The 15809-nt window shown below is 35.8% G+C and overlaps 1 protein-coding gene across 1 annotated transcript; it reads right to left on the bottom strand.

The window, feature by feature from the left end:
• Positions 1–14996: 14996 nt before the first annotated feature.
• On the bottom strand, positions 14997–15518 carry LOC149220972 (secreted RxLR effector protein 78-like). Its single transcript, XM_089387272.1, has one exon. It carries the CDS (start codon positions 15516–15518, stop codon positions 14997–14999), a length of 522 nt encoding a protein of 173 aa, XP_089243398.1.
• Between the last annotated feature and the right edge of the window lie 291 nt (positions 15519–15809).

Genomic DNA, 15809 nt, shown 5'->3' with positions numbered 1-15809 from the left:
TTGGTCAAAGAGCTTATTCTCTAGCCTAGGTAGTTAATATGAAATAGATTATTTTTATTTTATAGTTGTTACCTTTTTTTATATGAAAAATATTTTGTTAGAATTGAATTTGGGTGTGGAAGATTTTAATCATTTCTCCTAACCATCCAAAATAAATCCAATTGAGATTTGATGGTTGTTTATTTATATCATGTGCTTTATAGTTGTTACTGATACAACATTGTATTGTATCTTTTTATTAATATATATTTATATTGAAATTTCTTCATTTTTTCGTAAGCAAGCAAAATTCAATAGAATACATAAAATTTACATAGAGTATAGGTTGGTGGAGATAGTGATGAACTGTGTCCGAGTTAAGAAAGTTTAGAAGACGAAAAAGTTTGTTAAGTCAAGAGAGAGATACCTTGGGGATGACCATCTGCCCATAAGTGGGAAACCAGATGGTCTCCCTGAGAGCCTTGAGAACAGTTTTTGACAACAAACTAACAGACTAACATGTTAAAAAGAGAGCAGTAAAACGAAGTTTGATTGAGAGTGATCTAAGTCATGCTGAGAGATACTTGAAGGGATCATCCTGAAGTTCTAGCAGCTAAGGTGGTCTCTCACATTCGACAAGCATCCATTCAGTGTTGGTATTGGCTTCCTGCTGCATTGTCTCATCTGTTACTCTGTTTGTCATAGCTACGTTATTGGTCATGGACCTCTCCTTCGTTTCATTACCTGACATACTTGATTTTTCGAATTGCTTCTCTAAGATTTGAAGAGACCCCAACCTCATAGAGATGGGTGGCTTTTCTCCATGAAGGATCGAATTTGGGGTAATCGAGGATGAGGGGTCAAAGCTATTAGGAGAGTTGGAGGAGGCAGGAGGCAAGGGGGAGGGGGGGAACTAAATTCCTAAGAATCTTGCCAAAACTTGCAAGGTTGACCTGGCTTGGACCAGGTGGAAATCTGAATCCATAATCCTAGCCTCCGCAACACACAGGACATCCTCTTGGTCTCGCAAGTGCCAAGCAAGCAAATTTCTAACTTCTCAGTGCCCATCCCTAGTATTTCTTGTTTCCTCTGCTTCCATCATTGTTATCGGTCTAAAGTGCATAGGCATGTCTTCATTGAACCAGTCTTCTCCCTGTTCATGCCAATGTGGAGGGGGTTGGCAACCCCTTCCTCTCCCTCCTCTCTTGGTGCACCCCTATTCTCGAACCATCTCTTTCTGGTGATGATAGCCTATGTCATTCTTTGCAAGCTCGTTGTCCCTTACAGCTTTGTGGATGTTGGAGAGAGCGACCACCTGTAGAGAATAATTGAGCTTTGCTCCCAAAGACCACGTTAAATGTGCAACTCTTAATATATGCCCACCTCATTCCTTACAATAAATGTAGTTGGTGAGAGTGGAAATTAGGGATTGTCACCATTTCCCAACATTAAATGATTTATGGAGAGATGGCATGGGAGTTTGCATTACCTTTAATTGTTAATGGAGCACCTAGATCTAGGGTATTTATATTGAAATTTCATTTCATATTATTTATTTTTTTCTTTTTATCTTAGTATTAATATAATTTATTATTTTAATTTCATGTAAGTAACAAATAAGTAACATTATTTTTGTTAATTGGATTTTGCCCTAGTGCTTGGGAGGAATGATTGGGATCCTCCCCATCCATGTTCAATTCCTACAAGTGACATGATGAACTAAGATGGATATAAATATTAACAGTGACAAAACCAAAGTCGTGATAATTAAATCTAAACTGATCATATATAATACTTTTGTATATGGCAATATCTTGGAGGAGTGTCTTCTTACAAATATTTTGGAATTAGCATCCATCAACTGAAATTATAGCATTGAGAAAATGATTAATGGCATGTGGAAAGCTTATTATGGATTTGAAAATAATTATAAATCAACATATTTTATATATTATATGGATATGGATGTGAGGTTTGGGGATGCAGTATCTTCAAAGAGCCTGTATGGAGAAAGAGAGAACAAATCCAAAAGTAATTTATGACCTATAATCTCAAAATTAAAGGAAACACACCATACCTTATCCTCCTCATCGAAGCAAGTGTTTTCCCCAGTAAAAGCATGGTTGTGACTAGGTATTTAATGTATAAGAAGAGGTTAAACAACATGGACAACTAGAGGCTTCCTAAAATTACTTCAAACTCTAGCCAAAACCATCTTCAGCTCAAGAAGAGATGGCATAAGGATGCACAATCTTCACTATCCCATTGCAGGATAAAGGAAGAGACAAGGATGCACAATCTCACTAAACCATTGAAGGATAAATGTAGAGATTATTTTGCAAAATAAGGATAATATTAAAAATAATATCACCTCAAACTTTAAGGAATTTTTTTAAGGAGATGATCACCAAGATCTTGAAAATCAATAGTATCTCTCTCTCCACTAATGTAAAGAAGAAAATAAGCATTGTTAAAATAAAAGCAAAATCTCATGAGCTCCATAATGGAACTCGACATTTATCAATTCTCAAAAGCCCATGGGATGAAAGAGTTTGTCACATTTGTGACAATAAGAGGATTGAAAATGAAAAACATATTTTTTTAAATTGTCCATAATATGCTAATATTAAATTTATATATCTAAATATTTGCTACAATACCAACCTTCTTGACTTTTTAACTTAGTAAAGCAATAGTTATTTTGGAATATTTTTTTAATGTTTTTTGAGCATAGAAATAAACTTTAAAGAATTACAATAATGTTTTGCCTTTTTAAAATCCAATAAACCATTTTTAATCTTAATAGATGTTAATTATCATCATCATTGAATTATATTTTTAAATTATATATATTTTTTCTCTCTCTCTATATATATAGAGAGAGAGAGAGAGAAAATACTAAACCATATATAATAAATTAATAAATAATATTATTTTGCACAAACTATCATAACAACAATATTACACATAAAATTTGACTGTATAAAATTATTTTATATTTTTATATAAAATCAATTTAATTTTTAAAAATCTCCTAAGGAGGGTGCCCAAGACCGAGCGTTCTCCCCCCACCTTGATATGATGCCAACTCACATGAAAGGGGGTTCTAGCTCCCACTATACTTGGCACGTTGCATGTGCTCCCTTCATTTCATTGATCATGACATGAAGTTGACACAAGGTTACACGTCATTTGAAAATTGTAGGCCACGGAGGGAAGTTTATGAGGACTCAACACGAGAATTCTATCATATTGACAGAGCTTGAGGAAAAAATTGACAGTATAGATCGCAAGCTAACCATTCTAGCTAGGAGATCAACCAACATCTCCTTCTCCTTGGATGAGTGTAGTGATTAGCTAGTGTGGATGCTTGGAGATTTTGCCCAATAGTTGTTATGACTCATTGGTTTTTTGCTTGCAGCACTAGTAGTATTTTTTGTCTTCTCATGTTGATGTATGTCAAGGTTTGACACATCCGGCCTATTTTTATAAATTTCTATTTACCTTAAAACTCTGAACTTATATTACTAGTCTAGTTTCCCTTCGAGCATACCAGTAGCATAAAATGTTTGGTCTATGTATTCTTCATTTAACATAATGTAAAGTGCCTAACCATTAATATATATATATATAATTTTTAAAAATACTAAATTTTATATCTATCTTTTTCTTTAAATACACATATATTTATTATTTCTTCTATATTCATTTAATCTATTATATAGATAGATATATTAAACATAAAATAAAATAAACTAATTTTTTTAATAGATATTTTTTAATTATTTAATTTTAATCATATATTAATTTATAATAATTAAAATTATATATTAAAAAATGTGATTCATTTAAATATTCAATAGATTTAAATTTAAAATAAATTTAGGTTAGTTTGTTTATATATATATATATATATTAATTATGATTTTTAACATCTTTTTTCTAGTGTGCTCTAAGGAATAACTCAATTGGTTGAACCCTTGTTGCTAAGTACTTTGCCTATTGGGAAGTCACGAGATCAAATCTCCTTGTTGCCTTTAAAATTAGGCCTAACATATTAGACCGCCTTTAGTGAATTTCTTTTTCCTATTAAAATGTAAAAATACTTTACTTAAAATTAATTTTCTTCTTCTTAAATTTCTAAAAAGTATACACTATTTTAAATTTAAATAAAGTTAGTAAACATTTTCTACTTACCCTTCCTTTATTAACTATTTAAAAAACTTAAAAACTTTATTGCTAAGTGTTACTCTATATTCTGACCTTTCTAAGATTGGACTAAAAACACACCAACTTCACACTTTGACTAAAGACACACCAACTTCACACTAGACATTAATAAATACTTCACCTTAATGTCAATAAACATTGTGTACTTGCCCTTATGAGATCCATCATAGCCCAACCACTAGCTTTTAAAAATAAAATCATAAGATCCTATCATAGACCAACCACTAAATTTGAAAAATAAAAGTGTAGCAAGTGAAGAAATGGGATAGTCATCTACTCTCTGGAACAACTATTGACTATTGCAATGCCTTACTCTTAACCTTCAAGCACGTTCATTAAATATAATAGGTGAATGCACAACTATTGACTATTGCAATGCCTTTCTCTGAACCTTCAAGCACGTTCATTAAATAATAAATGAATCCATAAAATCTATGACTCTCAAACACAATATCCAACTGAAAATGACAACATCGAATGACATTTATTTTAGATTAAAGTTGTATTTCTTTATATTAAAAATGTTTTATAGTTTTTTTTTTTTTTCCGAAGGTGGTAAAACCTATCAAACTCAGGTGTCAAACCAACAGTGAGGACAGCCATCTCTGGCTGCTATCCGCGAATGTCGGTTTGACTCATCACTGTTATCAAGGAAAACCACGCCCCCTGTAATAACCCGCTGGTGGTCCGTAAGGGAGCAGGCTTTCACTACGAAAGATGTTGTTACTTTATATTTATATAATCTATTATTGATAATAAATTATGTCCTATATTGATAGATGTAACACTATAATATTAAAAATGGAAGAGTATTTAAATTAATTTTTGTTTATTTTAATTTTGAATATATTAAAGATTAAGTAATTAATATTTTTTTGTCGTTTTTCATAAAATAAAATAATTTTTTTAATATTTGATAAATGAATTAAAATAATAATTAATAATGTTAATATTTTAATATAATGAATTGAGATTATTTAGATTAATAAATAATAATGTTGATATTCTAATATTATTATAACACATATAAGTTAAGAGTACTTGGGTCTGGAGTATGCTCTAAAATATTTTTTGTTTGGTTAAGAGTTTGTTTTTTTTGGACATAAGGAAATAGGTTTGCAACCCAAGACCCAAAGATATCTGGAAAGAGTGAAAACCTGCCTCCTTACAGGCCACAAACAAGTAATTCCAGGTGGTGTGATTTTCCTTGATAATAGTGATGAGTTGGCTTGCATTCGCAGATAACAACCAGTGATGGTTGTCCCCACTACTAGTTTGGCAATTAAGTTATAATCAATTTTCCCACTGTTTAAAAAATATATATGTTAAGTGTATTAGAGTATATACATTATAGTAGATCCATCTTAAACTTGATATTCTAATATTATTATTTGTATCACTCACTTACACACACACACACATACATATTAAGAGCATAAGAGTATTTAAACTAGCATAGATTCATCTTAAATCCATAACTATCAAACATTGAGGAATCAAATTTATTTTGTGTAAATTTTTTAATCATTTAATTCCATGTCATGTATTAATTCCTTTGCATCATATTATAAAAAAATCACACCTTAAGAGATTTGATCCCTCTAAATGCTTGATATATCCTAGTTTAAGATGGATCTAGGCCAGTTTATTTTTTTAAATGTTATCATGCACATATATACATACATATTGTTTATTTTTTGTCATGTAGATATGGACAAAAGTAGTTTTTTTTTTTTTTAGTCCTGATATGTTATGTGACATCATTTCCTCCATACTAGGTTGTAGATAACCCCTACGGGTGCAATCAATTATCAATAGAGTCTAATCTTTTTTGTTTTCTTTCAACTAATATAAAATAATTATTTTTCTAATTTCATTAATAACTCATGAGCATAAATAAGTATTCATTACTTTTCTTATTATAAACTAGTGTAGAGTGATCTTAACCGTAGATCTATCAAGCATCGAGAGAGATCAAATATCTTAAGGTGCAATTCTTTTTTCAAGTTTTGCACTATAAAGAAGTTTATACCTCAAGAAATTTGATCCCTCTTAGTGCTAAATAGATATGGGGTTAATATGCATAAATGTTGGTTAATATTTTTTAAATGTCACATATTTTTTTTTGTAAAGTAAAATTCTATTAAGCTTTAGAAATAGATATCAAAATAGTTTATGGTTTGCCTTGGTTTTTCCACTTGGGAAACCATACCAGTGGTGAAACCATAAAAGGTTAGAAAGTATCAATGGTCATGGAGAAGAAGAGGACCAACAATTAAGGAAACAACATAAAATAAAGAAATTAACCAAGTAAAAATAGGAAGTCGCCTCCATATACAACTAGAATGTTCTCCATCCCAAGCAAGTCGATGATGCCCATGGCTTCAATTTCCTATACCCTATATTTACTAGGATTTCACGTTTAAAAATCGACCATTGTTGTGAGTAAATGATGACTTCTGCATATGATGGAAGGAATTCATAAGAAGTTTGGTCGAGACTGGACTCCTCAATGATCCTAAAGTTCCTAATTTGCAAAGCATTGAAATGACAAATCTCCATCCAATATCTTCGTAACACTTATACTCTCTTGGGAATTATCATGCATCATATTCAAGCCATCTTGCATGATCCCATCAACCATGAACACTCTACATTCTCTAGAGTAGACTTGTGTCTTGTTTGAGCCCATTTACATGATCCCACTAACTGAAGTCGTTTAATAGCTATGGTGGTCTTAGGGAGGGGGCATGGTCACATCCTTGGCCATGCATACGTGGTGGGATGATAGCCATGTGCTCCCCCACCTATCCCACCTTTGACACCCCATCAGGGATTACATGCCACATATCAACTCCATATTAAAAGTGAATGAATTACACATCTCCCTCATATTAGGAAGTAGGAAGTAATTGAAATCTCTCTCTCTCTCTCTATATATATATATATATATAATCTAAAATTACTCTTTCTCATCATTCAAATACTTTTTTATTCTCTCTCTAAATATATATGAAGTTGATATTGAAATATATTATTTAACATGGATATTGAAATATTTCATCTAATGTCGCATTGAAATATTTATAAATTGTAAAATAATTACAAATATTCCTCATAATGGAAAGTAAAAATAAAAAAAATTACCCTTGGCTTCTCCTTCCTAATTTCCTCTATGAATATTAAATATTTGATTTTACTTGTTGAATTTTTATTTGTGTATATATGTGTGTCTTTGTGTCTAATGTGTAAATGATTTGATTTATTGAATTTCTATTTGTGTTATTTCTTATCACTATTTTATTTGAGTTGACATTATGTCTTTTCATTAATAGTTTTTTATATAATGCTTCATTAGTCTAACACTTCACTACAATGTATCCCCATACTAGGATATGTAGCACCTATATGCAACTAATTAGGGAGATAGTTTTTCTACAATTTCTAGGAAACTCATAACAAATAGTAAATATGTGTTATTATTATTATTATTATTATTATTAACATATGGTGCAACTAATTAAGGAGACATTTTTCTTTTCAATTTCTAGAACCAAGTCATAATAAAGAGAAAATCTTTGTTGTTGTTATTATTGACATATGGCAAAATTAACAATTTTTTTTCTCAAAAACATAAATTCAAATTTACTTTAAAACCCACTTGTATTAAGATGTGCCCTACATGTCAACAAGAGAATGGAGCTGAAGAAGTCGTGGGAGCTAGTGGTTGGGGTTTCCTAGTTGTCGTTGTTCCTCCCCCTCATGTTGATCGTTTTGCTATAGATTTTGGGTTTCGTTTGTGGTTGAGTGCATTTTTTCAGTCTTCAGATAGATCTAGAGTTTTCATTGTTGAATCAGGGTTTGTCTTGGTTTTCAACTAGCTCAGTTTGCTATCAACTCAGATGTTCTTTTCATATTCCATGTGTTCGTAACTCATTGGGTTTTTCATGTTGTCGGAATATGATCTAGTGGTGTTTCTCTAGTTCTTGAGTGGTTGAGATCATCTCTTGTTCAATGGGTCTCCCAAGAAGATTTGTTATAAAGGAGGATTCAATTACCTCTCTTGATTTGGGATTTTCCTCCTTTGCGAAGAAGAATGTGACTACATTGAAGGAAAGAGGGTTGATTGGTAAGTTTGATAGTCTTTGGCCTAGCTATAATTTTGTTTTAGAATGGACCTCTGTCAATTGGGTAAATCGTGAGCCTGTTGGTATTTTATATTATGGAGACAGTTATTTTGTTTTTTTGTGGGAATTAGAGAAATGTTTCTCACCCACTCGTCTTTGGATTTCAATCCCATGATGGAAATTTCTTTTTCACCAATGTGGATCATATTGTCATATATTCCCCCTCTTTGTCGAGGTGAAGGTATTTTCAAGGCCATAGGAGATGAATTGGGTTAATTTATTTCTAGTGATACGGACAAGGAGAATAACTTCTCTTGTGTCAAAATTTGCATTGAAATGGATTTTTCAAAAATCCTTCTTGAGGCGATTCAACTTAACTTGGATGGTTGGTCCCATCTTCAAGCCCTGGATTATGAACAAGTTCCCTTTAAATGTAATTTTTGTCATGAGTATAGGAACTTTGCAAAAAAAATTCCTAAGGCTCCAACTTCTCAGCTTTCTTCTAATCCTTTGTAATCTTCTCATACTAATGGTGAGCAAGGAGCATTCAAACTAGTTACAAGGAAACACAATGAGAATTTGACTAAGAGGTTGCATGCTAGCAAACTTGAATCTCATCAAAATCCTTCCTTCAATAATAGATATGAAGTTTTGAAGTTCCCAAAGGCAAAATTTATGGGTGATGAACCTTGTGTTGATCATTAAGTCCTAGACCAAGTGTCTCCAAAGAATATTAATTCATTCGTTGAGGAAAAGTCTTCATCCAAGTATATTGATAAAATCCCTCTTATAGAAAAGAAAAAAGAAGAAGTTGGGATGGAGGATGAGGAGGAGATCAAAGCTGCCTCTTCTTCTCCTTCCTATTCATATTTCCTAAAAAATAATTTGCATTCTTCCCTTCCTTTAACAAGGAGAAGGAAATATCAAATCAAGAAAACCCAAAAATTTGGTGTCGAGAGTTCTCTTGCCTCTTGTGGGTCCAGCAGTGGGTCGATTTGTCTCAAAATTTAGAAATGTTTTCTTTTTGCATCATCCTATGCAAGCAATTTGTAAGAATCTACTCATGTTCTCAAGAAGCAATAGGTGCAAGCTTTAGAAGGTCTAGTATTAGATCATTGTGCCCCCTTCCTTTTTGGGGTAAAGGATGGTTTTTAGCTCCTTCCTTTTTAGATTCATGGAAGAAATTTTCTTTGTAATAATCACTCTAATGTACTTTTCCCTTTAACTAGAAAGAGTATTTGTATTATATAATTTTGCACTTGGTTCACAGTAAATACATCATGCATTACAAATATAATTCATCATTTTTTTCAAATTAATCTTTTCTCCTTTCCAATAGGAATACATGATTTTCTTGAGGAGAATATATCTAAGTAACAAAACTTAGCAACAAAAAGAGGGGTTTTTTCGGTGAATATTTTACAAAAATGCCCCAACAAAGCACAAAATTTACAACACATAATGCTACTAGTGATTTTTTTTAATAGACTTCATCTACCATTAGGGTATTAAAGCACACCTAATTTTGCCATTAAACTTTAATTCACCTATCTTTAATTTACACCCCTCGTTAGCATACTTGTATACTTATTTGTTGAAGTCTCTTAGGACATGGAAATATGCTTTGGATGGGATATCTTGCATAATTTTCCTGATTCTATTCATGATGTTTACTATAGATTTCTCCTTTGGGAGGGAGACTTTAACCAAATGATACAGGATTGGGAGAGAATCTCCCATAACTGTAAGTGTGTCCACCTGATGTTCTTTGGCTAACAAAAGTCCATGGTAGATGCCATATATATTTGCTTGATTGTTTTTTATATGACCAAGACCCCATGAGTACCTAAGCATTTTGTCCTCCTCAGGGCCATAGAACACCCCTCCCCCTTCTTCCACCCCTGTCACTACAATGTACTTGCTACGTGTTCTGGGTGCAGATTTTAATAATATAAATTCTCATTACTATTAAAAAAACCCACTTGTATTATTTATTTATTTTTAAATTTTAAAGTTGACTTGTATTTTTTAATTAAATATTTGTTATTATTATTAGTGACATATGGTAAAAACAACAAAAAAATTTTAATTTCTAATTCTAATTCAAAGACATAAATTTAAATTTACTTTAAAGCCTACTTCTATTTTTCTAAATTATTTTTCCATGAGTATTCTTCTAATTATTTTTAATTTAACTATCTAATGCTATGTGACAATATCTCACCCATACCCTATTAAGGATGGAAGAACATGAAGGACTAGCTAGTATTGAGGAGCAACTCTATAACAAACAAAATCATGTACCTTCAATTAATCTAGCCATTCCATGCACTATTGATATTTCCATGTCCTCTTAATGGTTTTATTTAACTTTTGTTTTTTCTATTTCACTTGGAATTTACCACTGTGGCATAGTGTATTGGATAGTGAAGTCTTGGTTAGTAGATCTTTTTGTGTGTATTCACTTAGTATATGGACATTTGGGATAAAAGAAATTATTTTTTTCTATTGGTATGGTTTCTAATCTGATAGACCACAACAAAATTATCTTGATACTATGTAATCTGATATCGGTTTAATAAACAAAAGCTTATTTATAAACAAACAAACAAAAAAATACAATATCCCACTCACATTGGGTTGTAGAGTGCCTCTCCACATAGTCAAGCTACCTCCATATTAACTTTGAATTTATAAGAGTTGAGATAAATCAAATCTCTCAAAGTGAGAATTGTTCCTCAAACTTGCACTTTAAAAAAGTTTCAACTTCAAGGGATTTGATTTCTTTTGACACTTGATAAAATCCAAAATTAAAATGATTTAGATTTGTAAATAATAATTTGATGTTTCATCAATTGGGTTTAACTTGGGTGGTTGGGAGCAATGACCAAAATTGAACACTTCGCAACCCTTCCTAGAAGGGAAATTAAAAAAATACCCTATAAAAAAATTGAATTTTTTGAAATCATTTGTAGTTTATGAAGGTTGAAATTATTATAAAAACTCAAAAGAAAGATCACATTTTCAACAATCCATGAACCTCCAACTCTCCCAACTCTTTGATGCCCAATGGGCATTGTACCTTTCATAATATATGAGGATGGATGTGAATCTTGAGAAAGGTTTAGGATTTGATATTACTTTTTTTTTGTGTAAATCAGAAGATGTATATTATATCACAAAGTTACATAAGATACAAAAAGTTTGTCTGAACAGACATAGAAAGCACTTCCAGCTTGTTCGACCAAAATGACTAGCAGAACCTGATCCTGCAACTTCAGAACAGAGGCTAACCACGCAGGGCTGCCTAACATAGGACACAAAATGAGAGAGGGTTTGGAGGACCTCAAAACTAAGACAGAAAGAGACATTTAGAGAAAACAAAGAGCCTTGAAGCTATTACAGCTCCAATACCACATAATCCTTGTTGGTGTTACTTGGGGCGGCCATTGCTGTAACTATATCTGGCTTCGAAATCCTTTGAGGAATGGGGCACTTCACCGTGCTGGTGTCGGTTTCCTCCGCCGGGACGTCAACAGCAATATTTGTTCCCTGATGGGTGGAGAGCTTGAGGAGTCTGGTGAGAGCTCCCAGATTATGCGACAACATTCTGAGTTCCTGAGTCAAAGCACTAATGTTGAACTCCATGGCGTCTAACCTTGCTGCGTTTCCAGCTGAAACGAGCGAAGTGGCCTGGTGCGCATCCTTTATAGCTTCTGCCTGCATGCTGAGCGCTTTGGCCAGCATGGTTTTCATGCACCACATTTCGCTTTGAGTTCTTACGAATTGCGTGGCTCTGGTGTCCGTGGTGCCTGGGTCCGCGATCCAGTCTATTTCCTTCTCCATTGCTTGAATGTCCAGCTTTTCTTCTTCCTCGATGACCGCAGCTTCAAGCTCTGCAATTTTTCGTTTCTCTTTCCTAGAGACCGAGGTCTCATAAGCCTCACGGGCTTTTTCCAGGTCCCGGTTAGCAGACTTATTGCGACTGCCCTCCTTTGCCATTGTGTTGTTGCAGGTGTTGGCGTGGGTTGAAGGGACTGCGGGCTTCCTGATAGAGTTTAGATTGCCAAGAATCGAGCGAGGAGAATGCGATGTCTTGGTTTCCTGGTGGATTACCTTAGTTATAGCTGGAGGTTGAATGTTCTGGATTGAGATCTCCTGCTCCGCCTTCTGAGATCCGTTGTTCTTGTCATAATAAATCTTGTTTGGATTTCCATGCGCCTTCTCATGATTTCAATCCAGAGCCATTACTCTACCACGCTTGTGGTTGCTGGTTGAATGCCATGTGTCTGCATCTACTTCTTGTTGACTGTGCCGATCATTATTTTTGTAGATTGTACTCCCCGTCCGATAGCCTTCGTCCTTTTGGGTGATCTTCCACCCTGCCTCAGGTACCCCATTGGACTGTCGCCAGTGGTACCTTTGATTAGCATTAAGTGTATGGTTAATCTGCATAAGTTACTGATGAGCCGTATCCTGCAGCCCATCCTCTGCTCTCGATCCTCCAGTAAGGTCTTGCCTTGAGATGAGAGTGCACTAATTCCTAAGATCGTTTCCTGTGATGTCTTGCCAACAAGTGTCAATGATCTCCATCGGATGATCGACCGCGTGGTTGGCAAGGTTGTCCGCTAAGACATTCGCCTTTCGCCTAACTGCTTGTAGAACAATGCTGCTGAGGGAGGAGAGATGTTTCGCAATGAGCGCTGTGACCATGGCTAATCTCCAGTGCTTTGTGACTTTCTCCGGCCGTGTGCCATTTTGCATTCTCCTTACCGCAGTGATGGCCAAGAGAGAATCTCCTTCCACTATTACAGAGCCTTTACCCAGACAGATGAGGACGCGCAACCCCTGTTCCAGGGCTGCGAATTCTGCTTCATTGTTGGTGGCCTCCCCAAATGCTCTGTAGAAAATGTGAAGGATTTCTCCTCTGTCATTACAGATGACGCCTCCAAGCCCTGCAGGACCAGGGTTGCCCCTGGAGGCCCTGTCAAAATTCAATTTGCAGAACCCCGGGATGGGGGGCAGCCAGGCCGAAGGGGAGGGAGCTGGCCGAGGGTGGTTTGCTTGAGCCCAGTTACCCGACAGACCATTCATGCCAAACAACAACAGGATGCGTGAATCATTAGGGGTGAGAAAATTGGCCTGCTCAGCTTTGCAGTTGGTAAGGGCAGTCTCTTTTAAACTTTGCATTATTACTGTTTTGATGGTTTCAAGCTGCCTGGCTTCTTTTTGAAAAATTCGTCTATTCCTCTCTTTCCAAGTGGTCCAGACTATAAAACTGGGGCAGAGCCTCCAAAGGGTGTTAACCATATTACAACTGGAATACTTGGTGCGCCAATTCGCAATGGAGTCTTGAATAGAATCTCTGTGTCTGTCTATTTGTTTGAATATTTCCTTCATCCAATCCCAAAGATTATTGGTCCAGTCATAGTCGTTAAGGAGATGGTTCATTGTTTCCTCCTCCTTTTCACAGAGGGGGCATCTGGATGGCCCAATAAAGCCCCTTTTCACTAAATTCTCCCAGGTGAGGATTTTGCGATGCATGAGAAGCCATAGAAAAGACTTTATTTTTGGCCAGAGTGTGTTGTCCCAGACATTAGAGTACCAAGCTACTTTGTCTTCGAGGTCCCTGTGCTCGAGATACATTCTGGCCTCCTTGAGGTTGAAGGTTCCCCCATCGAGTTTTCCCCACCTGAGTTGGTCCTCCTCCTGAGTGTACCGGATCATTCTCTTATCCAAAGTGGAGATTAGGGTGCTGAGGAGGTTTATCATGTCATCCTCCGGGGGGGGAGGCTCTAAGTTCCAATTCCTCCAGTGTTGGTTCTCGTTGTTGCCAGACCAATACTGATGGACTTTTATCTTGCCTGTTGCCTGAAACCATCTCTGTAGGGTGAGATAATTGGGGTTTTCTAGTTTAGGTAGTTGTTGCCATGCATCCTCCCAGAATAAAGCTTTGTTGCCATTGCGAATTTCCCAAAAGCAGTGATCCTGAATGAGGTTTCTGTTAGCTCTGGCCAAATTCCAAATAGGGGAACCTTCAGGGGCATCTGTCATTCTGATCAGATCCTCAGTCCTCCAATTCTCGGCATATTTGGCCTTCCACAGTTTTGCCCAAGGTGTATGGGGTTCCTTGATCCAGCGCCACCAAAGCTTGGCTCCACAAGCTTTGTTGACAGTGTCCGGGTCTTGCAGCCCTAAACCCCCTAGGTTTTTGGGTTTGCATAACTTAGCCCAGGCTACAAGAGCCCATTTGTGTTTATCCACTTTTCCCGACCAAAGGAAGGCCCTTTGAATATTCCTGATTTTCTGGAGCACCATTTTTGGAGTTGGGAGAATAGAAAGCATATAGTGTGGAATGGCTTGAAGAACCGCCTTAGTCATTACAAGTCTTCCTGCAAAGTTCAAGACTCTGTTGGTCCAATAATTTCCCCTGTCCTCTAGCCTGGAGAGAAAATGCTCCCAGTGGAGTTTCTGCCAAGGCTTGCCAGTGAGAGGAATGCCAAGATATTTAGATGGAAGGTTGCATCTTTTGAACCCTAGGATATTAGTGAGGTGCCTCTGGACCACCAAGTGCGTGTGGAAGAAAAAAACAGAGGATTTATCTAGGTTAAGATCCATACCAGATGCTTGGCTGAAAAGGTTCAAAATGGCTTTGAAACCTCAGGCTTCCTTGACTGAAGGAGTACCATGCAGCATGGTGTCATCCACGAATTGCTGATGAGTGGTTGCAGGATAATGATTCAGGGGTTGGAGACCTTTGATGACATTCCTTTCCTTAGCCATTTTAATGATGTGACTTAGGCCTTCCATTAAGATAACAAAAAGGAAAGGGGAGATAGGATCACCTTGACGAATGCCTCTGGATGGGAAGAAGGGGTCCGAAGGGGCACCATTGACCAAGATGGAGAAGTTGGGAGATTTGACCATGGCCAAAATCCATCTGATCCATCGCTGGGCAAAACCAAAAGCTTCCAACACAGCTTCAAGATAATTCCAACTGACCTTATCATAAGCTTTTGAGAGGTCTAGTTGAATGATCATTCCAACCTTTTTCTGAGATTGAAGGGTGTGGATCATTTCCTGTGCCAATAAGACATTGTCCATAATTTTCCGGCCTTCCACATAACCGGAATGCTCTTCTGAGATAATTAAGGGGAGAATAGGCTTTAACCTGTTGGCCATGACTTTGGAGATGATCTTGTACAACACATTGCAGAGAGCTATTGGTCAAAATTTAGAAGGTGTGCAGGCAACCTCTTCCTTGGGGATGAGGGCAATAAAAGTGGAGTTTAGGGATTTGAGTATGGAGGAGGATCTTCTAGAGTCCTCAACCACCACCCATATGTCCTGCTTCACAATGTCCCAGCACGCTTTGAAGAAGTCAATGGTAAAACCATCTGGTCCCGGAGCCTTGCCATTGGCCATGTCTTTGACTGCCTCTTCTACCTCCAGAAGGGTAACCGGGCGGTCTAA

The sequence above is a fragment of the Pinus tabuliformis genome, chromosome Q, assembly GCF_031772625.1.
Source record: "Pinus tabuliformis cultivar Carrire ecotype Pingquan chromosome Q, CPIR1, whole genome shotgun sequence".
Taxonomy (NCBI): Eukaryota; Viridiplantae; Streptophyta; class Pinopsida; order Pinales; family Pinaceae; genus Pinus; species Pinus tabuliformis.
This window is presented reverse-complemented; position numbering and strand designations above follow the sequence as displayed.